This window comes from Accipiter gentilis, chromosome 29, assembly GCF_929443795.1.
Source record: "Accipiter gentilis chromosome 29, bAccGen1.1, whole genome shotgun sequence".
Classification (NCBI taxonomy): Eukaryota; Metazoa; Chordata; class Aves; order Accipitriformes; family Accipitridae; genus Astur; species Astur gentilis.
The window spans coordinates 9,377,333-9,403,767 of NC_064908.1; the positions used below are offsets into that span (position 1 = coordinate 9,377,333).

The 26,435-nt window shown below is 56.0% G+C and overlaps 2 protein-coding genes across 16 annotated transcripts in view; one reads left to right on the forward strand and one right to left on the reverse strand.

The window, feature by feature from the left end:
• Nucleotides 1-531: 531 nt before the first annotated feature.
• On the forward strand, nt 532-4,555 carry LRRC26 (leucine rich repeat containing 26). The gene is made up of 2 exons (XM_049832922.1): nt 532-1,579; nt 2,528-4,555. The coding sequence occupies exons 1-2, from the start codon at nt 532-534 to the stop codon at nt 2,806-2,808; spliced, it is 1,329 nt and encodes a 442-aa protein (XP_049688879.1). The 3' UTR covers nt 2,809-4,555.
• An 837-nt stretch (nt 4,556-5,392) lies between these two features.
• GRIN1 (glutamate ionotropic receptor NMDA type subunit 1) overlaps nt 5,393-26,435 on the reverse strand; it is a 40,165-nt gene continuing 19,122 nt past the window's right edge. For 3 of the 15 annotated variants that reach the window (XR_007510060.1, XR_007510058.1, XR_007510057.1), the window contains 16 exons: nt 25,524-25,668; nt 25,341-25,424; nt 24,079-24,214; nt 23,025-23,152; nt 22,668-22,832; nt 22,213-22,331; nt 21,399-21,511; nt 20,750-20,898; nt 19,815-19,972; nt 19,164-19,325; nt 17,214-17,323; nt 15,895-16,040; nt 14,007-14,258; nt 13,172-13,282; nt 10,051-10,322; nt 5,393-7,101 (listed from right to left, as the gene is read on the reverse strand). Coding sequence is in view for 8 of the 15 variants with exons in the window: in XM_049833293.1 (XP_049689250.1) it covers nt 7,033-7,101; nt 13,172-13,282; nt 14,007-14,258; nt 15,895-16,040; nt 17,214-17,323; nt 19,164-19,325; nt 19,815-19,972; nt 20,750-20,898; nt 21,399-21,511; nt 22,213-22,331; nt 22,668-22,832; nt 23,025-23,152; nt 24,079-24,214; nt 25,341-25,424; nt 25,524-25,668 (2,047 nt within the window). In the remaining 7 variants the exon portion in view is untranslated. Of the gene's footprint in view, nt 7,102-10,050; nt 10,323-13,171; nt 13,283-14,006; nt 14,259-14,419; nt 14,462-15,894; nt 16,041-17,213; nt 17,324-19,163; nt 19,326-19,814; nt 19,973-20,749; nt 20,899-21,398; nt 21,512-22,212; nt 22,332-22,667; nt 22,833-23,024; nt 23,153-24,078; nt 24,215-25,340; nt 25,425-25,523; nt 25,669-26,435 lie in introns of those variants that run through there. The other 12 variants (XR_007510062.1, XR_007510061.1, XM_049833296.1 and 9 more) reach the window with 9 other exon arrangements.

Sequence of the window (26,435 nt, forward strand, 5' to 3'; positions counted from 1 at the left end):
GATGGTGGATGCCAGGAAGTGACACCTCTTCTCTCCAGCCTTCTGCTGTGGGCCTTCAGGCAGCTTTGAAAACAGAGCAGGTGTAAACAGGGTGGAGGCAGACTTTGAGCCCTCTCGAACTGCTGCTCTTGTGCTGGGGTGTGGGTAAACAAGTTTTGGGTGGCTGCAGCCCACAAAGCTCACCTTTCCCATGCGGGGGCTCCTGGGCATCCCCCAGCATGTCTGTAGATGTGTGATCCCGCTGGGGAGGAGGAAGGTGGCCCATGGGAGTCACATCCCAACCTTCCTCATTTTGGCATAGCTTACAGTCTCCTGGAGGGGCAAACAGAGCCTGGCCAAGGGTTGGGCTCAGCAGGGTGGCTCCCAGCAGAGCTCCCCATTGAGGACCTCTGGGCTTGGTGGGCCAGCACAGAAGATGGGGTTAGACCTGCTGATTATATGATTTAACTTCGACCCACTCCAGCCAGCTAAGGGGGTCCTGGGTCCATACACCCCTTTGTACACGGCTGGTGAGGCAGCACACTTATGGTGATGCACTGTGGGGAGGATGGAAGCCAAGAGATGCATCTAGTTTTGCTTTTTTCCAGCTCTCCGGCCTGCAGCACACACAAGCAGTTAATCCCAGGCCGTGCAGAGCTGGCTGCTTACCTGTCTGGAGCAGTGCCTGGCAGAGGGAGGGACAAGGGCACGGCTCTGCACCTTGCCAGGGCAGGCATCACTGCAAAAATATTTGCTGAAAAAAGTGCAGCTCCACCCCAAGGAAAACCGGGACCGGGAGCGCAGCCTGCTCTGGGTTTGCAGACGGAGGGTGGTGGCAAGCAGGGGAATGCGTGTGGCTGCAGGGAGTCGAGCACATCCACTTGCTCCCCTTGCAGCCAGGCACTGCCCAGCACCTCCACTTGGCACCACCGGGCTCAGCTGAGGGTGCCGGGCAGGGACGGGTGGCTGGGCAAGGTGACAGCCACTAGGGATCCTGTCCGTGGGGCAATTCCAGCACCGGAGGTCGGGGAGCCCTCGCCACCTCAGTGGGCAGCCATGGGCTGCTGGAGGGGCCCCAGCACCATGCTGGCCTGCCTGCTTCTCCTGCGCCCGCTGCCCTCGCCAGCCTGCCCTGCCGCCTGCCGCTGCTCCTCGGGGGAGGTGGACTGCATCGAGCGTGCCCTCCGCAAGGTGCCACAGAGCCTGCCGACCAACACCAGCACCCTGTGGCTTGGCTACAACTTCATCTCTGTGCTGGGGCCGCACTCCTTCCCTCCCCTGTCGGGGTTGCTGCTGCTCAGCCTGCCCCACAACCGCCTGAAGCTGATCCACAGCCAGGCGCTGGTGGGGCTCCGGGCGCTGCAGGAGTTGGACCTCAGCAACAACTACTTAACTGTGCTGAACCCCGAAACCTTCCTGCCCCTCACCAGCCTGACCACGCTCAACCTGGGCAGCAACAGGCTGAGGGAGCTGGATCCTGGGGTGCTGCACGCCCTGCCCCAGCTCCAAGCCTTCCTCCTGCAGGACAACCCCTGGGTGTGCAGCTGCGGCATCCTGCCCCTCTGGCGCTGGCTCAGCCACAACAGGGAAAAAGTGCAAGGTGAGTGCCCAGAGGACTGTGTCCCCAAGCCCCCCACCTGCTCCATGCTGGCAGGTTACCCCGTTGAGGCTGAGGCAGGACCCAGCACCCTTGTTGCCAGCCGGCCGTGGGCTTGCATGGTCGGTGCCCATGGGGGTACAGTGAGGTTCCTCAGGACCCATCCTCAGGCCATGGCAGCTCCTGTGTCTGCTTGGGTGGATGCATCCCTGGGTCTGGTACTTGGTGCCCACCCTTGGTCACCAGCAGGGATTGCCTGGAGAGGAGGGCTGGGCAATGTCCCAGTGATGGGCACCCAGCGCTGTCCCCAGCAGTGGCACCAGTCCTGCCACACTGAGGGCAAGGCATGCTAGACAATGGGCACTTGAAGGGGCAAGAAGAGCCTGGGTATCATCGTGAGCATCACTGCTGACCAGCCAGGATTCAGTACCTTCAGCCCCTTCCCTGATACTTTCATTAATGTGGGTCTGATCCTGCATTTCTTACCTCGTGAACCTCAATGTGAGGTCTGCGAGCAAGGTCTCTCCCTCCGCTGCTACCCACTCCTGCTTGCTTCCAGCTTGGGTGCGCACCTGTCACTTGTGCTGGTTGGGACGTTCTGTGGCATCTCCAGGTTGGCTGCTCACTGCTCCCCACATCTGTCCCCTGGGAACAAGGCCTACCACCTTGCCTGCCCCATCTACCACCCCACACCAAACCTATTTTCCAGTGCCCCCTCCAGCACTGTCCCCACCTCCCCATCCCATCCCACTCCCCAGGGCATAGGACGTAGATGAATCCTGAATCCTCACCGCTCCCCTTCTTTGTACCCTGCCCTGGGTGATCTTGGTCAACCCTGTCCTCCTGCCCTGGTTCTGTCTGTCCCATATAGCCCTGCAATCCCCTCTGTCCTTGACATCTGCCTTGTCCCAGCTGCCTCATGTGCCCATCAGTGCTGCTTTTCTTTTCCAGAGAAGAGTTTGCTCCTCTGCAGAGTCCCAGAGCAGCTGAACAAGTATCCAGTCATGGCCTTCAGGAATGAGTCCTTCAGGCAATGTCAGGAGACCTTACTGTCTGCCAAGCACTACATCGCCTTCTTGATCATTGGACCGTTCTCCTTCATGGCCAGCATCTTCTTCTGCACCTTCATGGGCTCCATCATAGTGGTTTACCACAACCTGTGTAAGGAACCCCACTTCTGGAGGAGACCCGGCATCTGCAGGCGCCGCTGTGGCAGGGTGACTAGGCTTTAGCCCTGGGCACGCTGTGGTCCATGCTCTTGTCCAGCTGACTGCATCCCCCTGTTGCCAACATTTCCCTGTTGACCAGTGAGAGGATGCTCTGTTCTGGAAATTGCTTTTCTTCCTCCTCCCAGACTCCCCCGAGATGATGCCAAACTGCCTCTGCCCCGCAGCCTGGGGGGAGCAGCCCCCAGCTCAGCCCCCCTGCAGGGCACAGTCTAACCACAGCTGCTCTCAGTGTTTTGGGAGGCTGCCCCAGGCCACCCTCAGACCTGCACATCCCCTTTCTGGGGGTGGGGGGCAGATGATCCTTCTCCTCCAGCTCACCCTGACCCTGCTGCCCAGGAGCCTCATTGTGCATTTCAGGATGCACTGTATGCCTCTGTGTGCCTTTTGGTGCATCCTGGGAGCCCCTGTGTGCATCTCAGGACACACCATACTCCTCTGGGTGCCTTTCAGTGCACCCCAGGAGTCTTCATTTGCCTTTTGGTGCAGCCCAGGAGCCTCTGCATGCCTTTCAGTTTGCCCCAAAGCCCTCCTTGGGTCTTTGGGTGCCACCCAGCACTCCCCATCTGCCATTCAGTGACCCCAGCAGCCTTAGCATGCCATTCTGTGCCCTCAAGACCCCTTGGCTTGGCTTTTTCTGCATCCAAATGCCACCCATTTGGCTTTATGTGTCCTGAAAGGCATTGGTTGGACTTTTGGTGTGCCTCAGAGCTCTCTGTGTGCCTTTTGGTGCACCTGAAGATCTCTGTGTGCTTTTGGGGAACTCCAGAGCCTCCATGGGACTTTCAGAAAGCCCCAGACCCCTCTGTGTGCTGCCAGGACAGGGCAGGTTGCACAATGTTTCTTCTGTTGTTTTTTTTGGTTTTTGTTGGTTTTTTTCCTTGAGACAGGGCTGCTGGTGCTGAGAAGGCTCAGCCAACAACCAAGATCTAGGGTGAGGCTGAGGTTTTGGGTGAGGGTTGGAAAGAGACAAAGCCTTGAGCTCGCCCTGATGTGGTTTGGCAAATGGGCTGCCAAAGGATGTGTGAGGCTGCATGGCGGTTCCTCCCCTAATAGCTTTTCCCCTAGGCTAAAGCTCATCCAAGGCCAAAGTCTAGGGTTAGCTCAGTGATGGGAGTGGAGACAAAAAAGCCCATGTGGGTTTACAGCACAGAACCTGCAGCCCTTGCTGCTGCCTCACTTCCCATCACCCACAAAAAGGGGCTGGGGCTGCCCCTGCATCTCCTTGCCCTGCTGCCTCCTGCCCTTCCCTGCGGAAATGCTTCTCCACTGCATTCATGGAAATGCTTAGTGAGTGTAGCGGGTGATGGCCTGGAAGGGGCTGGAGCTGTGCTCCAGAGGAAAGCACAAGCTGTGGTGACAAAAACATCTCTCAAGGAGGAGCAACAGCCCTTTCTGGCATGAGTTCTTACCCACTGCAAGGCAGTAAGACCCACAGTGAGATGACTGTGGCCACAAGCCTCCCCCTGTTCACCCAATCTCTTGCCCATCCAAGAGCTGCAGGACAACGCAGCAATGTGGCAGGGGACAAGGCATCCTTTGGCAAGCTCTTGGCAAGGATTAAATATATCGTGCAGAGAATAAACCAATGTCACCTCAGTTGTGACATTTGCTCCCATTTTTATTTTCAAGAGAGAAACCAACCTAATGTGCTGCCACACTGCTTGATTCCCGCTCGGCTCTTCCTGCAGTGCCTCTCCCCAGGGAGGGATGCAAGGGCTGCAGGATGCTGGTGAAAGCAGCAGCTCCTCCAGTGCTAACAGCCCTGCACCTGGGATGGCTGCAGAACCTCTGCCAGGATCAGCCCCTTGCATGGCACCTTTCCCAGAAGCAATCCCAGCTCTCCCAGACCCTCTCTAGTGACAGCACTCTGTCCTTCCCGAGAAGGCCTGGGCTTCCCATTTGGAGCTAGAACCTTGCTTGTCATCCTGCTTGGCCACCTGAGCCTCACTCCTCCTCCCAGATCATCCTGAGGCTGAGACCCGCATGGGGGTTGGGCTAGTGGTCTCAGCACATAAGAGGCATGCTGTGAATGAGTGATGTTGCTTCATTTCAGCCCAGGGGAGCTGCCTCTCTGTTTTGCCTTGGGGCACCTCCCTACAGATAGGCTGATGTGTGGGGACTTCCTCAGATGCCTTCATCCCTGCAGTCAGTTCTTTGTTCCCAAAGGGCAGCCCCACTGGCAGTGCCCCATGCTGGCTCCCAGGAGGTGGGAAGCACAGCAGTGGCAGGGTACTGTTTTGCTCTGGATGGAGGTGGGTGAGAGCCAGCTGGCATGGTGCTGGCATTTGGACAGTTTCAGGCTGTCCCTGGCCCCCTGCTGCCAGGCCTGTCCCCCTACACTGGCTGTTCAGGCTGTCCATCAGCTTGGCATCCCAGAACAGTGATGCCCCTTCCCTCCTAGTCTTCCCTGCAGCTCCTGGCCTTTGTCCCTGCTGGCTTCTCCGTCCCTTCCCATCCCTCCACATTTTACTGTTTGCAAACCCTGCAGCAGTGCTGGGTGAGGCTCTGATTCAGCACGGGGCTCCCTGCCAGCTTTGCCAGAAGGCAGAGACGGAAAGAGGCACATGGCACTGAAATGAATCACTTCATGATCCAGTCTAGACTTTACTTAGCTTTTGCAAAAACTTGGTATTAATGTTACATTGACATATAAAGTAGAATGGGTCCAATTTCTCAGCTGGAGTGAGATGAACTTGATGGAGCCACTGCAGTCAGTGGGACGATGCTCACAAACCTCAGCTGCCGTCTGAAAATCCTGCTTGGAAAGGCTGCTGACCCTCAAGGGGAAGCCCCGTCTGCTTGGCTGGGGCAAGGAGAGGGCAGTTCATGCTGCTGGGGCTTGGTACCACATTGCAGGTGGGTTTTCCACCTTTGCAGGAGGCGGGATGCGATGTTGTCTGTGTGTGTGCTGTAGCAGCTCATCACCAGCCTGGCTGGTGCCAGATGCTTCCCCGGCGCTGGTGCCTCTGCACCCACTCACAGTGCCCACAGGGAGAGTGCTCAGGGATGTTGGCATATGGGCACATATGCTTGAGGGGCGGAAGCTGTGGGGAGGAATGGCATCGGCCTGTCTCATTTGGTTGCCTTCTCCTCAACGGGGATCCAGTTTCCAGGTTCAGGCAGATGCAGCCATGTGAGCTGGGGCTTCACGGCTGCCATAGGAGCTGCTGGCAAGCTTGAACTGGAGGTGAGTGTGGCAGGGAAGCTGCCAGTGCCCACTGCAGTGTGCTGACACTGCAGGCAGGCTGGGTGGCTGCTGCAGACACCGCAGCACACAGCAAGCCACAGCTGGCCAGCAGCATCTCTCCTCGCATTGCTGGTGCTGAGGCAGTGTGGAGCTTGGCTAAAAGTCAATGCAACAATCCAGATCCATTTACCATGGAGATGCTCCTGGCCAGGAAAGCCACGGTGTGAGAGCTACGTGCTGGCCATGGCCAGGTCCTGGGGATGCCTTCTGTGCAGGAGAGGTGGGGAGCCAGGATCTTGGCTGACAGCATGTTAGGAGCTCCAGAGTACCACATTTAGCACAGGAGCATGGGCTGCAGGGCTTGGAGCACTCCTGCTGCAAACAGACCATGTACAGGAGCCAAGTCACAGCCATGGGCTGATGGGAGGGAGGAACAGGGGGTTCATCCCCTGTGAGGAGCAGAGCACACATCTTCCAGCCCCTGCTGCAGAGGTGGGGGTCACTCGGCACAGCAGGAACATGTGCCCAACCTGCCGAACTGCCTCGGCTGCTCCAGTTGCTCGGGACCACAAGCATGTTGCACTGGAGCCCTCCAGGGTGGTGGGAAACGTGGAGCACGTGGCTGAGGGGCCGTGCGTGTGCTGAGAAGCCTGAAGCCTGCAAAGTGAAGCACGTTTGTAGTCTGCCACCAGCTCTTCCCTGCTACCGTGGGAGAGCAGGCACAATGTGCCTTTCGAAGTCCTTTCCCCTTGCACGTAGCCTGTCAGTGGCAATACTGATTATCAACAGCATTGGTTGGAAGCAATTGTCTCTGTACAGTGAAGTCCAAACCATGTCCTGGTTCTGCCGTGCATTCTGGGGCATGAGCATGGCAGCAGGCCTAGGAAGGGAGGGAGATATACAATGAAGTCACTGTGTATGGATGAAGGATGCTTTCCTCCCATCTCACCCAGAAGAACCCATCAGTGTCCCTTGAAAGACAGTCCTGGCTGTGCCTTCCTACTGTGTTGGGCAAGGACTGATGGCCCCCGGGGAGAAGGTCACACCACAGTGCTGACTGAGGGGTCGGAGAGGTTGAGCTGGCCAGTGATGTCGGTGGGATGATATTGCTGCAACACACAAATACACAGACAAGGAGAAAGAAGTGTTAGGCAGTTCTGGCACTTGCTCCCACCTCTACTTACATCACATGTGTCCCTACAGGATATCTCTTGGGGGTGATGCAACGGCCCGAAACCTGCTGCTGGCTGAGGTCCCCTTCCCAGTGCAATCCAAGCTTGTGCAGAGGTCGTTGCAGACACTCTCCAAGCACCCTACAGCTAGGCAGGGAGGACGCCCAGCAGCACGGTGCAGCTTCTGCAGAGCGTGGCAGCCGGGTCGCCTGCTGAGCGAGCCCCTCTCTGCTCTGGGAGAGCTACAAGACAAAGGCTGTGACTCATCATCCCAGCCCACCGCTGAACCTGTGTTTGGAGGGTCTGGCTGGGTTTCGGCATCTCTCTGGTGCCAGATAAAGCTGTGCTTTGAGGCCAGGGCGTTTCACCTCCTTGCTTGAATGACTCTGCTTTGACTATCCTTTCATGCAGGTGAGGAGATGCGTGGTGTGGTTGACTTGCAATAAACTGTAGTGTCAATTGCTAAGGTGAAAGTACAGCCTGTGTTGGGGATGTGGCCTGGATTCGGGGTTCTGCGCTCCTTGTGGTTGGGGGGGCTTGGCAAACACTCCCTGGGAGAGACCTCCCCAGCCACAGTTCCACCGGCAAACAAATGGGGAGCGCAGAAATACCCTTCAACAGGCAAGAAAAAAAAAGTCCTTCCTCCCCAGGCAGGGATTTACAACTGGGCAGTTATTTTCTCCCTTCCTCCTTCCATACTCCCTTCCTCTCCCAGTTCCCCTCTCTTAACTCCAGACCCTGAACTGGAAGCCCTGCTGTGAGAGCGGGTGGCACGGAGCATCTTGCGCTGCTGTTTGGGGACCTAAATTGGTGCCGGGGCAGGAAAGGGTCTCAGTGGGTCTTGTGTGCTGCAACGTGGACCCTCTCCAATGACATTTGCCTGGCCCTTGCACCATGCTACCCAGGAGGGCTGCCATTTTGCTGGGCTCTTGGGGGGGCTCCTCGGTGACGGAATTTTACCTGTCTTGCGTTGGTCAGTGGTGACTGTGGCCCCCATGGTGCCGCTGGCGGCTCTGGCACTGTGGCTACCCTGCATGGCTCTACACTGTGCCTCCCACCATGGGGAGGTCTGGGGTTCCCCCGAGCATTGCATGGGGTCCTCGGGGCTGCCCTGCTCTGCCCAGTTTTGTGCTTCACCGGGACCCCTCGGTGGGGAGCTGCTCGGGCAGGGGCGGGAGCCAACATGCTCCCGTCTCTCCGGTACATGTGGTTGGGACATGTGCTGACACCCAGGGAGCATCTCATGGGATCATTCTTTCATTTAGGGGACTAGCTCATATTAAAATAGAGCCTCTGAGAAATTCCTTGCTATGGCCTTGATTTGCTAAGTGGCAACACCTTGGCCGTCGCCTGTTTGCACAGGGAACGACTGAGGTGATCCTGAAGTCGCTCTGCCGCCCTGGGGGGAGCTTTTTGTGGCTATTCATCGGTCCACCAAAAAATGCCCCTCTCTGCCCAAAACGGGTGCAGCTGCCCCCTCCTTGCAAAGACCTAGGATTCCAGCTAAATGCAATCTTTCCTTTCTGTAGCAAAATGGCTGGGAGGTGTGTGCTTGTGGGATGGGGCTTGATCCCCACAGGGAGGAGAGGTGACTGGGAAAGGGAGAGGCTGGGTGACTCACTGGTGGAGAAGAAGGAGAAACTTGAGATATGAAAAGCAACGGGCAGAAGAAAAGTCCTTTGTTAAATATCCTGCCTGATGCAAGCGGGGGGTGGGGGTGGGGGTGGGGGTGGTGGGGTGGGGGTGTGTGGAAAAAGCGATGTGTGCGTGTGTGTGTGCATGTGCCTCGGTGCACGTGTATGTGTGGCTGCTGTGGCGGAAAGCTGGAGGTCTAGCAGGGCAGGCTGGGGTGTTTCTGGCCTCTCTGCACAGCTCTGGGGGTGGGAAACGGTAAAATAACCAAGCGAAATGGGGAATCTGGCCAGAAAAATTAAAATACAAGAGCATGGCTTTTGATTTGAAAGCATATCTCCTCCAATCACAGAGTTATCACAGGGTAACATTCTCATTTACTTTTTTTTGTGTAGAGTTCATGCATGCAATTTTTAATAATAAAAATTAAAAAAAAAGGAAAAGAAAAAAAGCAAGAAAACTGTCATATCAAAACTATGTTCAAGTAGAACTAATGCTAGAAGCACATATCAGTAATTTAGGGTAAATTATGTTACAGGGATGGTGCAATTATCCCCAAACCAAACATTATAAAGCCAAGAAATTAATCAATCTTAACTGTAGAAGAGACTCAAACATGTTAAGGTATGGAAGTGAAGTGAAGGCACCAAAAACTTTAAATGACAACCAGGAAGAAAATATAGACAAGAACTTAATATGTCTTTAAAAATGACTTCAACCTAATCTGGGCTCATATGGTAGTCCCTGGCTGGTGGAAGATTTTCTGGAAGAATTTTGGGGTTTGGGGTGGGTTTTTTTTAATTAAAAATTAAGATTCCAGCTAAATGCAATCTTGCTGTAGAAAACGTCAACTTTCCTTTAAAAAAAAAAAAAGAAGTTGTCTTTGACCTACATTTGGTTCTTTTGGGCCAAAAACTAGATTCTTTTTCAGCCAAGAAGCATTTGGCTTTGGGATGGCTGATCCTTCACTGAAAAGGTGACCTTTTCCATGAACCCCCTCAGTTCTCGACCAGCTCTGGCACCATCCCCATGGCTGCAGGGCGAGCATCGCCTCACAGAGCCGGGCCCTTGCTTGGGGTGACATGGGACGTGTGTCATGCTGTGTATGGTGGGGGACGCCCACGGGCTGGCAGTGTGACTCTGCGGGGGCTGATGACGGCTGCAGTGGGGGGGCTAAGGGACCTGTGCACCTCGTTACGTGTCTGTACGAAATGTGCCGGCTCGGAAGGTGTCTGTGTGGTTTATGCGTCTCACATGGCTTCTGTGGGGTTGCAGTATCGTGGGTGGCTGCGATGGATGGCAGTACGTCAGCTCTGCGAGTGCTATTCGAGTTGCAGGAGCTGCCTATGGGGAACACATGCATCTCCTCCTGGGGCGGTGGGGATGATGTGCCGCGGAGAGGCTGTGCAGCTCGGGTGATGGTGGGCGCTAGGACGTTCAGAGTGGGGTGGTAGCTTCCCAGGGCTGTCTTGGCTCCATGGTGCCAGCCTGTCTCTCTGGCACTCCTGAGGGACCATTCTGCAGGGCTGCAGAGCAGAATCCATTTTTAAAACTCCCGACAACGAAAAGGAAAGAAGCAAGGCCACCAGGTTTGCGTCTTTCGCTCACTAGCCAGGAGAGCCCATGGGGCTGGGGTCAGTCTGGCCTTCCAGCCCCATGGGCTCTCAAGCCTTGCCCATCTGAGACCTGGTGTCGGCCCGTGGCTCTGCTGAGCATCATGAAACAGAGCACCTCACTGCTTTCTTGTCTTTACAAGGACCCCAGGCAACGTGTCCCAGCATGCTACATACTCATGGGGCCTTCCACAGCAGGAGGGCATTGGGGTCTCTGAGCCAGGGCTGCTGCACGGGAGCGGAGGGCACCAAATGGCAGGCTGTGACATGAGCTGCTGGCAGCACCCTCCCGCTGGCTGCTCAACCTGCAGAGCAAACAGCAGGTCTGCCCAACATCACGACAAAGCTCGCTCCACCGCAGACCTCCTGCAATAGCTGGACCTTGGACCTGCTAGCCTCCATCTTGGCCACGTTGGCTTGGATGTTGACCCTGCTAGCCTGTTCTTGACCCAACTAGCCTGGTTCCCTGGGGAAAGTGTCCTGGGACCCTGGCCACATCACTCCATGGCAGGCAGAAGACTGTGAGAGGCTTTCTGGGCAGCAGGGCATCATTGCTTATAGCTGCGTCACAGATGCAGCTGCCCCTGAAGCGGAGGCCGTCTTCTGGGATGAGTGGGGCCATCTCCTTCCACATCTCGCCTGTGAGCAACGTGCCAAGAAGAGCATGGCAGGGACCCAGAACACAGGGAGCCCCATGCCGTGCTGGTCCCCACCAGGCAAGGGAAGGGGAGGGCACGGCTCCACTGCTTGCCCATGGGACCTCTGGTGCAGGTGGCCCCTGGACCTGGTCAGCTCAGGGCACTGGGGTGCTCCTACCCTGGGACTGAGAGCACTGTGGAGTGGTGTGGCATAGACTGGATGCCACACCATGGAGCAGGATCAGGCCCAGGATGCTTCCCTGAAGAGGGAGCGATGTGGGAGGTACCAGAAGTGCCACACACCAGCTGTCTGGTGTTCCTGGGTTCTCCCCCTCTCCTGTGCCCACCGGTCCTCCCAGGTGCACACTGCACCATGATACTCTTGTTGTCCAAGGACAGGACCCGTTGGATTCCTAACCGTGGAGTGATTCAAACACAATAAAACATGGGCGTCTGCTCAGGACTTGCTGAGCGTCCCCCCAGCAGATCTTTCTGCAATATTTTCTCCCCTTTTTTCTGTGCATCCCACCTGTCCCTCCTCCTCCTCCTCACTCTTCCCACCTTTTCCCCCTTGCACCATCCACCCAACACTGTCTCCTCTCCCCCCGTCAGAGCTCAGGCCACCAAGATACAACCTGCAACCTTCCTGCAGAGCTGCTTGGGGGGTGTACAGTGGCGAGGGAGGACCCCAGACATGGGGGTACCACTGGGACAAGGTGCTACCCAGGGAGCATGGAAGCAGCACAGGAGGTGACAGGGATGCCTGTCTTCCCTGTGGGGTATGGGGGATGAGCGAGGAGAGTGTGGGTCCCCCCCCATGCCTGCCCAACTTCGAGATGACAGCGAGAGGAGCACTTTGTGTGAGACGGTGGCAGTCGAGCCCGGCCAAGGGCTCAGCTGTCCCCAGGCCCGTGTCCCAGGGGTGCTCCAGGAGCTTCTCAGGATGAAGCCTGCATCGGTGTCAAAGGCAGCTGCCTCCATTTCGCGTACAGAGCCGTGGCACTGAGACCCCCTGCGATATCGCATGCTGCTCCCCGAGGCACCCCGAGCCTGCAGCCGGGGACAGGCCACCCCGCCATGGGGGGCCGCATCTCCCCACGCTGCCGCCGTCCCCCCGTCCCCGCCATGCCTCACGCCTCAGGCAGCCTGGCGGGGAGCCTGGTCTGAGCAACCCTGGGCAGAAACCCGCCGGTCACCCCGGGCAGGCAGTTTTGGCAAGCCCGTCGCGCCGGGAGGTCGGGCAGCAAAACGCAGTGGCCACCGCCACACGAGACAACAGAGTAGCCACAGTGCAGAGTGTCATACAACAGACGGCAACATGCAGAGGGACACCGGCTCAGTCCGACAGACCAACAGCCCAACCTGACGCTGAAGAGTGTCTGAAGCTCCAGCACGAGCAGACACATTTGCACATTTGGAAACAGCTGGCTTTAGAGGCAGCAATTTGGAAATTTTCTCTGGTTACGTGAGAGCAGTTTTACTCTGAGGCAGAAAGCACAAGTTTGAACCAAGGTTGGGTCTTTAACAACCTCCTCTTTCAAGCCTTTGCGTCTCTTTTCTGGAGCTGCATTACTGCTGACGATAACCAGAGACAGCTGTCACTCCTGTGCCGAGGACTACGTCCCGAATGCTAATCGTCACAAACAAAAATCACATGTAGAGAATGTGACACGCATGGCTCTCAGTGAGGTGACACGGTGCCCAAATTAAATCGGGGTGATCATTTTTAGGCATACAATGACAAACAGGAACAGGAACACTCAGGAACAGGAAAAAAAAAAGTCATCGGTTTCAAGAGGTCAGCACCAGTAAGGTGAGCGAAGCACAGAGAGGAACATCAGAAATCATCCAGGCAAAAGAAAACAAAAAAACAAAACAAAAACTCGGTTGCATCTCCCAACTCATCACAGGACTCCAAGCCACCTCCTGCCTGCCCTCCAGGATCCCAGCATCCTTTCAGGTACACGGGATGACTGACTCACTGACTCACTGACTGACTGGTGACGAACATGAGCTATGCATGTACACTGGCAGCTTCGGGATGGGTGTGTGGCAGTCGATGGGATGGCAGAAGAGAGAAAGAGAGAGAAAGAGAGAGGGCAGAATTGTTCTTCTTCCTCTTACCGTATCCTTGGAGGACCTACGTCTCTTGAAGCTGGAGGCCAGGGTGGAGGTGATGGACCTAAAAGTGGCTTTCTTTTTAGGGTCAGGTTCTGCTCTACCACTTTTTCTATCCTAAAATGAATATGTATAAGTGATTAGATCTCTAGTGTGTTGTTGGAAACACTAAATCTATTTGAATACTGCCCCGTGTCATGTCCTTCATTTAGGTGAGAAAGCTACTGGAGGTGTCCTGTCACTCCCAGTCCTCCAAGGGCCTCCGTGACCCACAGCTACAGCACGGCCACCACACTGCTACAGCTATGGGGCCGGCCTCACATCTGGAGTGCTGGAAACCCCTCTGGGGAGTAGCCCTGCTCTCCTGGGTGTCTGTGTCCAGGCCGGCACAGCTGACCTTGCTTCCTGGGGATGCTCTTCCTGGCACCCTGCCCCTCGCTTCCACTGCTAGCCTGGCTAGACCGAGAGGTGAGATGCTGCACCTACCACTAAAAAAAAAATTGCTCAGGGCCTTTTCTGAGGCTGAATCCTAGTGCCACAAGAGAGAGAGAGGACTGCATTGAAAGAGAAGTCATTGTATGAATATTCTGTAAAAAAATGTATTCAAAAATTTAAATGATGCAGTTGTGCAAAGCCGAACGTGGTTGTTGTTGGTGGTTTTTTTTTCCCAAAGTAAAACGGGTTAAAAAAAAGGAAACTGGAAGAAAAAGAAAAGGAAAAAAAATAAAAGGAAAAGAAAGGGAGGAGGCAAAGCGTTAGCGCTATGATGTCATTGGGGTCGGGATGAACTCAAAGAGAAACAGAACTGAAAAATGTAGCCATTGGTGTTAGCGAGTCGGACCTGGTTAGCGCAGGCTGGGAGCACCAGCCGCCATGGTGCGGGGGCAGCGAGCCGTGGGGACCGGCCGCGCTCTGCGGCGGGCGCTGAGAACGATTCCTCCCCAATTGCTTTCGTGCCAATGAGTGTGACCTTTCCGACGGGGGACGGAGTGACCAGGTCTGGCTCTGCTACCGCACGGGGGTAACCAAAATGTATCCCGCTGGTGCGTAGAGCATGCTCGGGGATACATTTGCTCCTCCTTCTCAGTTCTCTCTTTTGCGGACATGCACAAACGGAAAGGAAAGCAAGATGAATGGAATGAAATGTCTTTTTCTTCCATGGCATCTCAGGAAATAGCCATGGCAAAACTGTGATCCCAAAAACCATTATTTTTGTTTGTTTGTTTTAACAAATAAATCTTTCCACTTGCCTACCTTCTAGCAATGTACCAGATACTAGTGCTCTGACGTTTCCTCCTGTGGAAAAGTCTTACAATGTCAAACGGCTCTTTACCATGAGGCTGTTCACCCCCACAGGGCAGCATGCTTTGCTCACAGTCCCACAGACTCTGCCCAAGGACCCAGTGCAGTATTTTCTAGAAGGTTGGCAAGTGAAAAATGGCAGTGCGACTAGTGTGCTCTGTCCCAGCAGCCTTAACCCCCTTGGTGCTGCTGCTTTTTGGAAGCAAAGAAAAAAAAAAAGAAAAAAGAAAAAAAATAGAGAAATGGCTTTTCCAAGACTCTTATCAGTGAACTGAACCCAGCGAGCTCTCAGGATACAGCAGCCCGGCCTCGTGCTTCCCCTTGCTGCTCTCGGGCAGGTTGCTTCGACCCGGGCAGCCCACCCGCATGCCCCAGCCAGCGCTGCTCCTGCAGGGCCACCACTCCGGGCTCATTTTGGGGTCCCCAAGCCTTGTTCTCTCTCTGTCATTCACTGGCTCTGCTGTGAACGGCAGTCTCCTTTAGTCGCCTAAAGGATCTCCCGCACTTTGAATGCCGGTGTTCTTCCCCAAGGAAGAAAAGCAGCCCAGGCAATTCAGAGAGAGCCTCCAGCTGCCCTAAACTGGGGTTCGGGGACACCATGGGGCTCAGCCCCAAAAGCAATGGGCTAAGGGAAGTGTGAGGCAGGTGGCCCATGTGGGCCTACGGCTCAGTGTTACTGCCAGGCACCACTGACCCTCCCAGGCTCCCCTGCCTGAGCGGCACGGAGGTGTTTCAGGGATGGGAGAAGCCAGGGAGAGCAATGGCCCCAAGAAGGGGCCCAGGGGAGCCTTGGCGCTGACAGGCACTGGCATTGCTGGCTCCCATGTGGGGAGATGTCCTTGTCTCCAAATGACAAGAGCACGCACCACCTCTTTTTGGAGTCGGTCCTGGGTATGACAAGGGCTACCACACCCCCGGGGAGTGGGCAGGGAGGGGGAGGTGATGGAAACCATCCCTGGAGCATTTCTCCACCTGAGCAGGGATGCTCAGCGGCAGTGGATTAACCCTCCCGTCTGCTGGTGAGCGTGGCCAGAGCTGGGCAGCAGGGCAAAGCACCTGCAAAGGGGCTTGCACCGGCACCGCTTGCTCAGCCAGGGCAAGATGTGGCTCTGACACATGGTCCCCAGCAGAGCAAAGTCCCCGTCCCAAGCACCTCTGGGGGCATATGGGCCAGGTCTCTGTCCCGGTTGGAGCTGTGCACAACACCCCCCGGGAGAGATGGCATTGTCCAAGGGCAGCTCCCAGAGACAAGGCAGGGACCCTGCACTACAGCTTGCTAGGTGCCCAGTAACCCCAGCTGGAGTTACTGGGGTGCAGGGTGGGGGACAGAGGGCCCCATGCTAATCCACAGCTCTGCATTCACTGATTTGGTGAAGGAATGGAAAACGCACCTGTTGGAGATTTGCTCTAAAAACGGTTTGTCCTACCTGCAGGTTTTTCCTCCACACATTAACGGCCGCAAACGCCAGCTGCATCTGCTTCCTCCGCGCGTCCTTATGCCTTTTGTAAGCTATTTCTATGAATATTAAAAATATCCCGGCAACAATACCTCCAGCCACCAGCATAAACACACCTGAAATAAGCAGGAAAGTTACAGGGGGCAATGGAAATTGCACCATGACACTTCATTTCTTCTGTATCACACTCAGCAACAGGAGCACCTGCCAACCCAGGGTCCCCTTGGTCCCCCTTGGCCCCCCGCCATCCCCCCCCCAGTCCTGGAGGGGCCGGGGAGGGGAACCCAGCAGAGCAGGGCAGGCACTGCGGGTTGGCTACCCACAGTGATGGGTAGAAAGGTGATGGGGTGCTGGGTGTCCATGCAAGGTCCTGTTGGTCAGGCACAGGGCACCAGCTGTGCTGCAGCGGTGCTGGGGGCAGGCACGGCGCGCTGGGTGCTGCACCGAGCACCAGGGCAGACCCCGTCCCCTGGGACTGTAGGGTCGTTTGTACCAGAAACACAGCTCTGGTGCTCCTGTTTGGCTCATCGGGAAGGACAGCCATGCACAGAGCTCTCTGTGCTGTCCTTGGCCAGCTGCAACCCTCGGGGATGAAGTTTTGGGAGTGGTGTCTTGTCAAGCAAAGTGCCCCTCTCTTGGTGCTTCTGCCCGGGCCCGTGGTGCTGGTGAGGATGGGGTCCCATCAGACACCCCTCATCCCATGTCACCATGTTGGCTGGGTGAAGGGCCAGCAGCACTGCATTGCTGCAAAGGGAGAGCAAGTCTGGGGGAACTCGCACTCTTTGCAAAGGGGGACCAAGAAAAAAACCCCTCTGTATTGATTATCCTCCTCCTGCCCCCTGCCCACTGCCCAGGGCTAGCCGGGACACACTCGTCAGGGCTGGGGGGCTGCCCCTCGCCGCCAGCTCCCTCCTGCAGCAGCATCCTTGCTCGCCTCCGCGGCCACTCTTGCCTTCCCCGAGGTGCTGCTCCCCTCTCTCTGCCTTGGCGACAGCTCTGATTTCACTGTGACAGCCGCAGTTTGGCCAGAGCAGAGGGAGGGGAGCAATGTTCAAAGCAGGACAGCCCCACCGATGAGAAAGCCACCCCAGGGAAGGTGGGGGAAACTTCGTGGAGCTGTTTCAGACAAGGTGGGATCGGAGCCCAACATAGCAGCCTCCCAGCACTAGGAAAGCACAAACCCAGAAGAAGCAGAGCTTTGGCCCGAGAGGAAAGCCCCGGAGAGGAGAATGTCTTGAGCGAAAGCAGGCTACCCAGCGAAGAGGAAGAAAGAGGTTTGCAGAACAAACCTGCCATATTTTCAAAGGTGAGTGTTGCTGGGGCATTGCTACGGGAATCACACTCCTGATACCTCACCCAAGTCTTGTCCAAATCCTCCATGAAGCCGTTCTCGTGGGACCTGAAAACACAAGGAGACAGGACAGAGTAGTCACTGGGGACCAGCCGCAGGCAGCTGGGGCACATGCTTTTTGTGCCTTCACGCCCTTTGTCCTAGGACTCCGCAATTGCCTGCAGCCTACAAACACACAAACTGATGATGTGTGCGTGTGCACGCTTGTGTGTGCATGCCTGGCTGATATTGTGTGTGTGTGTGCACACGCATGTGCATGTATGGCATTTTGCATAGAGAGAGTGCGTGTGGCCTGTCTGCAGTGGCTGTCTGTAGTGCATGTGTTCGCACGCTGCCCTGCACACAGCCAGTGCTGCCACGAGCCACGTGCACAGTGCAGCAGGTGCGAGGAGGGATCCACAGCTGCCTGGTGCCACTGCCCCGTGTCTGACAGCCAGAGAGCTGGCCAGCTGCTGCCAAAAAGAGCCATGTGTGAGCTCAGTTCCCAAGGGGAGGGATGGAGCTGATGGGTGTAGGCAGGGCTCGGAGAGAGCTCAGAGGGAGGCTGCAAGTAGCTGACACGAACCACATCCCTGGTGCCCTCCTGTGCAATCCCCCACCTGTCAGGGCCACTTGGGAGCTGAGGCAATGCTGGAGCCCAATCCTGTCTGGTGAGCAGTGGCACCCTCTAGATCAGGGCAAGGGCAAAACTGCTGCCTGGCAGCTCCCTGCTGTGCACGGCGAGGCTGGGACTCTCCAGCAACCTGGTATCACTGCTTGGGAGGAAACAAACCATGTCCCCGCAGTGCCTGTCTCTGCCTGAACAGCTAGTGGGGCTGGTGGTGGGCACAGAGCACACGTCCTACCAGGGGTTCCCCTGTGCTTTCCTCCCTCTTGAACCTGGCACATCCCCACCGCCTTCCTGGGCCACCTGTAGCCCTGGGCTTCCCCTTCCTCTCCCAGGAGGACACTAAGGGCTCCTTCTGCCCCTCCAGACTTCTCACATTGTTGTCCCAAATCCCATCTGATCTGCTGCCACCCATCCCCATGGTAAGACCACCCCACAGATGGGGTCCCATGGCTCCTTACGTTAGTTACCCTGGGTCCTGCCTGTGTCTTCCACATCCGGCCCATCCTCTCTCTCAGGCCTTTCATCTCTGCATCTTGGGCAGGACCCTGGTGGCTCCTGACCCTGTCCCTCTGCAAAATGAATCTTGCATGTCCCCCTCCCTCTACTTGCTGCTTCCTGGCTACCTGTTACTCCATCACCACATTCCTTTGTCTGCAATGGGTGTGGCATTTCTGAACTAATAAAAGGAAATCCCTTTTTACCCATAGTATCAGATTGACTTGTGGCACCCCACGCTGCAGGCTAATGCTGGTATAGAAGCCTTAGTTGGACTCAACAGGAGTCCTGACATATCTCTGCCTAACAGGAATAGCCAGAGCTGAAAGAAAAACCCCTGGAAGATCAAGCCAGGGCACTGCAATGCTGTCAGCCAAGCTGAGCTCGCAGGGTGAAGTGGGGAAATGGCAGCACCCCTGCTTGCTGCTGCAGCCTGTGCCCTGCTCACAAGGACCTGGTCCTGGATAGGCCCAGGGATGCTCTCTGCCAGCTTTGCCTACACTCCTGCGGCTGAGCACAGCTCTTGCTCCCTGCCCTGCTCTTCTCTGCCCTCCCACCAGCTCGGTGCTGCTTCCCCAACCCTGCGAGCCGGAGCTGGGGCCGTGGATGCCCACCCCGGTCATTCAGGCACATCCCCTTCATCAAGAGTGACATGGCACCCCCACAGCCCATGTCCCTGCAGGGGGTTTGGAGGGTAGGGTGGCAGTGCCTGGCACAAGGCTACTTGCATGCTAACACATGCAGCATTTAGGGTGAGCCCCATGCCAAGAGCCGTGTACGGACTTGAGGATGGCCAGGGAGACATTCTGCTTCCACGGGCTGTCCTTGCGCATCCCGATCCCGAAGCCGGAGCGGAAGAAAAGCTCCCCCGTCGTCACCAGGTCACACTTCTGGGAGGCTTCAAACTCCAGCACCGCTGAGTCCCAGATGAAGGCGTGGAGCTTGCTGGACACCAAGAGAGGAGAGGCAGGTAAGGTTGGGCAGCTCAGCTTGTCTGCAGCCACCATGGGAGCAGCGAGGGTGCTCCCAGCCCTAACTTAAGCACTGATTAGCACCACCCTCCTCCCAGCAGGGTCTGTCCTGCTGGGAGCCAGAAGGCTTGGCAAAATTTTGGAACAGTGTGAGTGGTTTACATTGGATTTGAAGCCACCCAGCCTTGCACAGAAGAAAGCGCAGAGGTCAGAAAGGGAGGCCATGGCCAGGGCCAGGGCTCTGACTGTGCCTTTCCCCACGCAGACCTTGTGCTCTCCATCCAGAGACCTGGTATGCACCAGGACTAGGAAGATCCCACCCAGCACCAACTGGGCAGGTCCCATCAAGCCATGCTTTGACTGCAGGTCCTGCCAGGTTTGTATCAGCCCTGCTTGCTCTGCCAAACTGCAGATCCCTGAAACTCTTCCCAGCATGGCCAGGCAAGGTGCTGGCCCCACTCACTTGTCCCTCACTGCCTGGATGGCTTCGGCAGCGCTCTCGTAGTTGTGCTTCTCCATATGCCGGTACATCGTGCTCAGCTCCACCTGCCGTCGGAAGTAGATATCCACCGAGCTCTGCTTCACCGTGGCGTAGATGAACTTATCAGAAGGGTTGCGCAGCTGAAAGGCAAGGGCAGGGCTCCTATTTCTTCTGTTCTTCATCAACCAAACTAGCTCACCCCAAAGCTGTGTTTCCTAATTTCACATCTCCTTTAGGGACCTGTTTCCCAGAGAAGACCTTGATCTCCTCAGCAGAGCTGAAGATACCATGGGACAGTGGATGCTCTGGGACCATGGTGGTGGGGCAGGGGATGCTATGTGACAGGGACACTGTGGCATTGAGGATGCAGGAGGCCTGTGGATGTCATGGGGCTGGCAGTGCCGTGGACAGAAGAGGCAGTAGGGTGTGGGATGCTGTGGGTCAGCACTACTGTGGGGTATATTCCTGCATGCCTGGACTGATAAGCTGTGGCTGTGTCCTTGCCAGAGCAGGAAATGGGTTTGAGGCATGCTGGTATCTGCTGAGAGTATTGACTGCACCGCAGGGACAATTTCATTAGTTATAACTCATCCATAATGAATCGTTTCCTCGTTGGTTAGTGCAGGCTCTCCAGGAACTGGCAGGCAGTTTGGCTGGGTACGTGCTATTTCTGGACAAGCCTTTTTCCTGCTAATCCCTCCCCATGTCTGTCCATTCCCACCCAGTGCAGGGGCTCAGACCCACCAGGCAGAGCTACACGGGGCTCGACCCCCTGGCACAGACCCACAACCATGTTAAAGTAGGGCTCTGGGTACTACAAGCCACATTATATGAGCCAGGAGATATGACTGGAGGCATCTCCTGCATCTCTGCCCAGAGGTGGACAGGGAAGGGGAAAGCAAGTAAGAGGCCATTACCCGGGGGTCGTTAATGCCTGTAATTCTCTCCTCAGGCCGGTCTAACACCAGGAAGGCTGCCAGGTTGGCAGTGTATGAAGCCACAATGATCATAGCAAAGCCAGCCCAGACCATGCCAAGAATACGGGCAGAGAAACTCCGGGGAGCACCTGAGAGGAGAGAGGCGAGATCAGACTGGCACAACAAGGGCTTGACTTGGTTGCCAAAGCCACATCCATCCCACATGAGACCAATGGCAGCTGCAGATGTGCACCATCTATCTGCTCTGCTGACAGATGTGCAAGAAGCTTCTGCATTGCCCAAACCAAGAAAACCCCAGCTCCTTCCAGGGCATGATGTGTCTCACCCTGAATGGATGGGTAACCATGGGCAGGAGAAGCAGCCCAAAAGACCTGTTTTCCACCACTGATGGTAAGGGGTGGCAGGATGATCTGCACAAGTGTCACAGGTGTGCCACCCCCAGCATCACGGAATCTCCTACCAGCCTGCTCCAGGGAAGGCTCAGGGGATGAGGTTCCCCCAGGGCATCAGCCCTGCCACAGAGGGAGGCAGTGGAAGAGGGCATGGGCTTCTCCCCCAGCCTGGTATCCCCCCCAGCTCAGGGCCAGGGTCACGGGGCAGAGCATTCGCACTGCATGCTGTGACGCACCTTCTCCGATGCCAGAGTTCAGCAGGACTCCCCAGGAGAACCACATGGCTGAGGAAAGGGTCAGGGCATCTTCCTCCTCCTCCTCGCTGTTCACTTTGAACCGGCCAAATGGGCTGGAAAACAAGACAGAGAGCTCTTCTCATATCCCTTATCCTGGTTCCCAGGGCTCTCCACTGTGCCCTAAGAGTCCTGATGCTGCCTTACATCACTCATCCGTACAGACTGTGCCTATGCCCCAAACAGCTGTTCACTCCTCAAGTCCCCCTGCCTTGCATGTTCCCTCTGCTGACCTGCAACCCCGTCCGGCTCACACTGGTACTGGTCCCATCATGCTTCTCTCTGGGCCAGAAAGACCTTCTGATTCTGGCCAGCTTGAGCCTCTCCCACTGCAACATGGAGGGCTCACTGCAGATTAACTGCAAAAGCCTCTGGGCACAGGGCTGAGGTGGGGACAGGCTCCCTGCCCTTCAGAGGAGCTGCCTCTGGGCCAAGGAAGGGAGCTAACTCAGAGCCCAGGAGCTGATGGTCCCCTTGATCAGGCATCAGCACAGCACCTGGTCTAACAGGCATGTTCCCACATACCCAGGTGCCCGGTACCCCACATATCCATATCTCTCAGCTTAGCAGCAGCCAGAGAGGCCAGGAGCCTCAGCCCAGGGCTGGTAGGGTAGAGAAAGTGGGTTTAGCTCCTATGAGAGCCTCCCAAAAAGCTGCAGGGCTGTGCCTGAGCAAGACACTGTGGGCACCCAGGGGATGGTTCCCAGGAGCACCTCCCTGTCCCCTCCAGCCCTTGGGTTACCCAAAGCACACTCACCTGAATCGGTCCAAGAGGTACAACATCACTGCCACCACATGCACAGACAGCCCCACCAGCAGCCAAAGTGTGCTCTGGAAAGGCTGCATGAATGAGTCCAAGGTGCTGCGGGGGATTTCCTAGCACACAGGAGAGAGGTGAGCAGCACTGGCACCCATCACACCTGCACCTTGCCTGCCTGGCTGGACTCACAAAGGCCTCTGCCCTGCTCTGAGCTCCTCCTGTTCTGCTACACAGGAAGGCTCAAAGTGGCTGAGACAAGACCCAGCATTAAACCCAGCAACCTGGAGTCTGGCATCCCACAGCAAAGGCTGGGATTTGCAGCAGCTGCCCTGGGGTGGGCAGGGGGCAGCAGCTGGGGGAGCTGGGCATGGTGCAGGCATGGCACATGTCTGCAAGCTAGGGAACAAAGGGCACCTCCTCTGTTCTACAAAACATTCCAGCCCAGCCCATACCTTCTTCACAAGGATGGTGAGGCCTTGGTACTTGAAGGGCTTGGAGAACTCAATGTACTGTGCCCGCTCGTTGTTGATGGTGAGGGGAGCCACAATCATGTCTGCTTGGCCGCTCAGCAGCTCCCCCATCATCCCATTCCACTCCTTCTTGTTGCTGTTGTTAACCTGTCACAAGCCAGAGAGCCAGTGCAGGATCAGCCCACTTCCCTGACATCTGTCCCCCACCAGCCAGGAGCCCCACATACATGGCAGGCACCCTGCGCTGCCCTCTCACCCCACGCCTGCTCTGGAGAAGGCTCTGGGGGTGTTTCAACACACAATATGGGCAAAGAGATCTCACAGGCTGCCCAAACTCACCCGCTCTTGGGTACCAAATTTACCATCAGCCACCAGGTGAACCTCGTAGGTGAAGTTCATTACCCCTGCCAGCCGGATGAGCAGGTCGATGCAGAAGCCGTAGCAGCATAGTGCCACGGTGGGGCGGCCTGTGGGCAGGAGAAAATGGGGTGGACAAGTGGAGGCAGCCCTTTGCCAGGGACCCCATGCAGGATCCATGACTGTCCCCAGCGAGAGCAGCCACCTGTATGGCTCTGGTTTCATATGAGATGTAATATTATTCAGGCAGGACCATCCACCTTGACCACCCTCTCCCACTGTCTCCATCACCTATGGGTGCTGGCAAGCTGGGGGCAAAGGGGTCTCATTCATTTGCTATGTCCCAGTGAGGTGGGCTAGGAGTTGGTGCTACCGACCCAGTGCAGGAGACAGAGGGGTCTTGGTGCATGCAGGCTGCGCTGCAGGAGTGCTAACACAAACCCATCAGGTTGAACACAGCCCAGGACACAACTCAGGGCTGGAGGTGGGAGTTGCGCACATGAAAGTGTGATGGGCCAAGGGGATGCACTTCATGTGGATTTGGGCAAGCCTGGCATTGCTAAGCAGCTCCTGGCCCCCACCGGGTTCTCACTCCTAATCCTGAAACAGGCTTTCCATAACAAAATGATTTGAAACTGGTGGTGTTAGTACAGTGCAGCAGGTGCTAATGTGCCTCAGGGTTCTCACTTCTGCTTGAGATCAAGGCAAAGAGAATGGGAGCATGTCAGGAGACAGAAACATGGGACGCAATCCCCCAAAACAGCCCTGGAGTCCACCCAGAAAAGAAGCAGTGGGGAAAGTCATCTGTTGGGATCAAAAACCTGAATCCCAGTGCCCAGTTAGTGCACAGCACTACTGTGGGGCTGAGCTGATGGGGGGCATTTGGGAGCTGAATGTGCTGTCACCTTTCTGCTACTCATCCTCTGGGCCTCCTGTGTGACTGAGCACCCTCCCTGGGGACCCCATCTTGCGATGGGAGTCTTCATCAGCTGTGTAGGCTGGGGAAGCTGCTGTGCTCACCACCGGGCTGAGTTACCTGGGATGGTCTCATTGGGTCCAGTGCAAAAGACCTTTTTCACAGGATCTCCATTGATGGTGAATTCCTCCCTGCATGTCCCATCTGCTTGCGTGGGCTTCACATACACAAAAGGCTCTTGGTGGATGGTCACGATCTGCAAGGTGAAGCACAAACACCTGCTTGTCTCCATTCCCCTCCAGAGCTATGTTCCCCTGGGTGGGGAGCTGGGCTGCCCTCTCCACAAAAGCATGGCCAACATGCTGTGGTGCTCTCCTCAGCTGCTGTCTTGGCTCATGGGACTGCTCAGCCCAGCAGCAGGACCTGGCTTTGACACAGGGAACATTTGCTTTCCCTGCACCCAAGATGAGGAACAGCCGTATCAACATCCTCCTTCATGTGGCACTTTCATCTTGGCCTCAAAGGCTTTCACACGCCTCTCCCTAACAGCAGGCTGATGAGAGCCACCACACAGCCAGGATTAGTGCCCTGACTAGTGCTCTAGACACGGTCACACTGCCCCAAGCTAATGCAGATATTGCAGTCCTGCCCTGGACCTTTTCAGTAAAGCAGCATCCCAATGCATCTTCACCACCTCTGCAGGAATAAGGGCTCACTGCCTGTGGGAATGTGTGCTTTCCCTTGCCTGGACAGTAGGACAAACGAACGGTCATACTGGTAAGACTAGCCAGCCCAGGATCCAGTCACTAAAGTTGCTGCTGGGCTACACTTAAGGGAAGGGCGTGAGAAGCAAACCAAGAGTAGAGGGACCTTCTCCCAGTGTCACCTGCAGCTTCCAGCCATCCCTCCCCTAGCCTCTTTTGAACCTGTTTCCTTCCGGCCTCTGCGCTGCCTAGCAGCAGCAGGCTCCAGAACTGAACTATGCCTTGTCCAAAGGAGCCCATCCTTGCATTTCCTGCAAACCTGTGCCAGGTGCCCTCTGGCTCCCAAGCCACAAGGAATTGTGAGCACCTTATCCCTCCATCCCTTCTCTGCTGTTCTCTCTCATATCCCCTTTCCAGCTGTCTCTTTCCAAACCAAAGGATGCCTGCCACCCCATCTAGTTTGTCTCCAGCTGGAAGTTGTGCTCTAGCTCTGAACACCCTCCAGTACCTTCTCTAAGTTGTTCTGCTATATCCTTTCCGAGATGCCAGGTGCCCTGGGTTTGCAAATGCTGCTCACTGCTGCAGAGGCAGCAGTGGAAATGGGAGGCAGATAAAATCACAGCCCTGCATGCAGAGGGCTGAGGAGAGCTGCCACCCCCTAATGCCATTTGCTGTTACCTTCAACTTGGTTGACATCTGATAGCCTTGAGGTTTCTCGGTTTCTCCCCCTGGCCAGATAATCTTCCGATCATTGGTCAAGACCTGTGATTAATCCCAGAGGAAGGAGATAGGCATGAGGCCATAGGTAGACACCCCAGCACACACAACCCTCCTACCCAACCTTTTCAGGCCTCTACGTACGTGGCTGCCATTGTAAATCCCAACTTGGACCAGTTTCCGATTCTGCAGGTTCATGATACTGTAGTTGGCAAACTTCCTGTCCCCGTCCTCGTTGAACTCCACCCGTCCAGTGACACCCTCCGAATACTTGGAGGACATCAACACCCTGTGGAGAGAAACAGAGCAGGGCCAACCTAGAAAACCTCCTGTCACCATTGGGACACCTAAAAAGGCATTAGAAAGGCAAATGTTTTCCTCAGTTGCCTGCCATATGCCCACTACCCTATAGAAGTCCAGTCGAGGCTACCTATGGCCTGTTCATAGACCTGTGGTCATCCTCTCCTGGTGGATGGAGTCAGTTTCCGAAATGTTGCACTACCATACCTGTTGTCATTGCCCCTTGTTTTTCAGCAGACCAGTCCCATTCCCTTAAGGAATGATCTGTCCCACAGCACCCAAAGACACCTTCCTCTGGGGATCCCTTGGGAGCTGTGTCCATGCCACCGCTCCCGGTGCTTCTGTCTGGCACCAGCCCATCACAGCCTGGGTAGTGCCCCAGGCATGCACATACACCATCAAGGGAGAACCAGCCCTCCAAACCCTGGAAAGGCAATAGTGAAGACACAGAAGAATTGCCTGAGCCACTGGCAATGCACCATAGAGAGCAACTTCAAATAGCTCATGCCAAAGATCATGTCACTGCAGAGGATGCCAGAAATTTTTCTAAAATAATCTTCAGGCTTTGCAGGTCTCATGCTCAACAGAAACCAGATCTACGGAAAAGGCATCCCACAGACACCACGTCCATGTCTGCAGAGAGCATCCCCTGATCCAACTGCCAAAAGCAAAACCCTGGTGCCAGGCTACACACTGCAGAGAGCAGCCCTCCCACACAGGGAGCCATGCTGCAAAGGAAATTGTTGCTTTACCAAG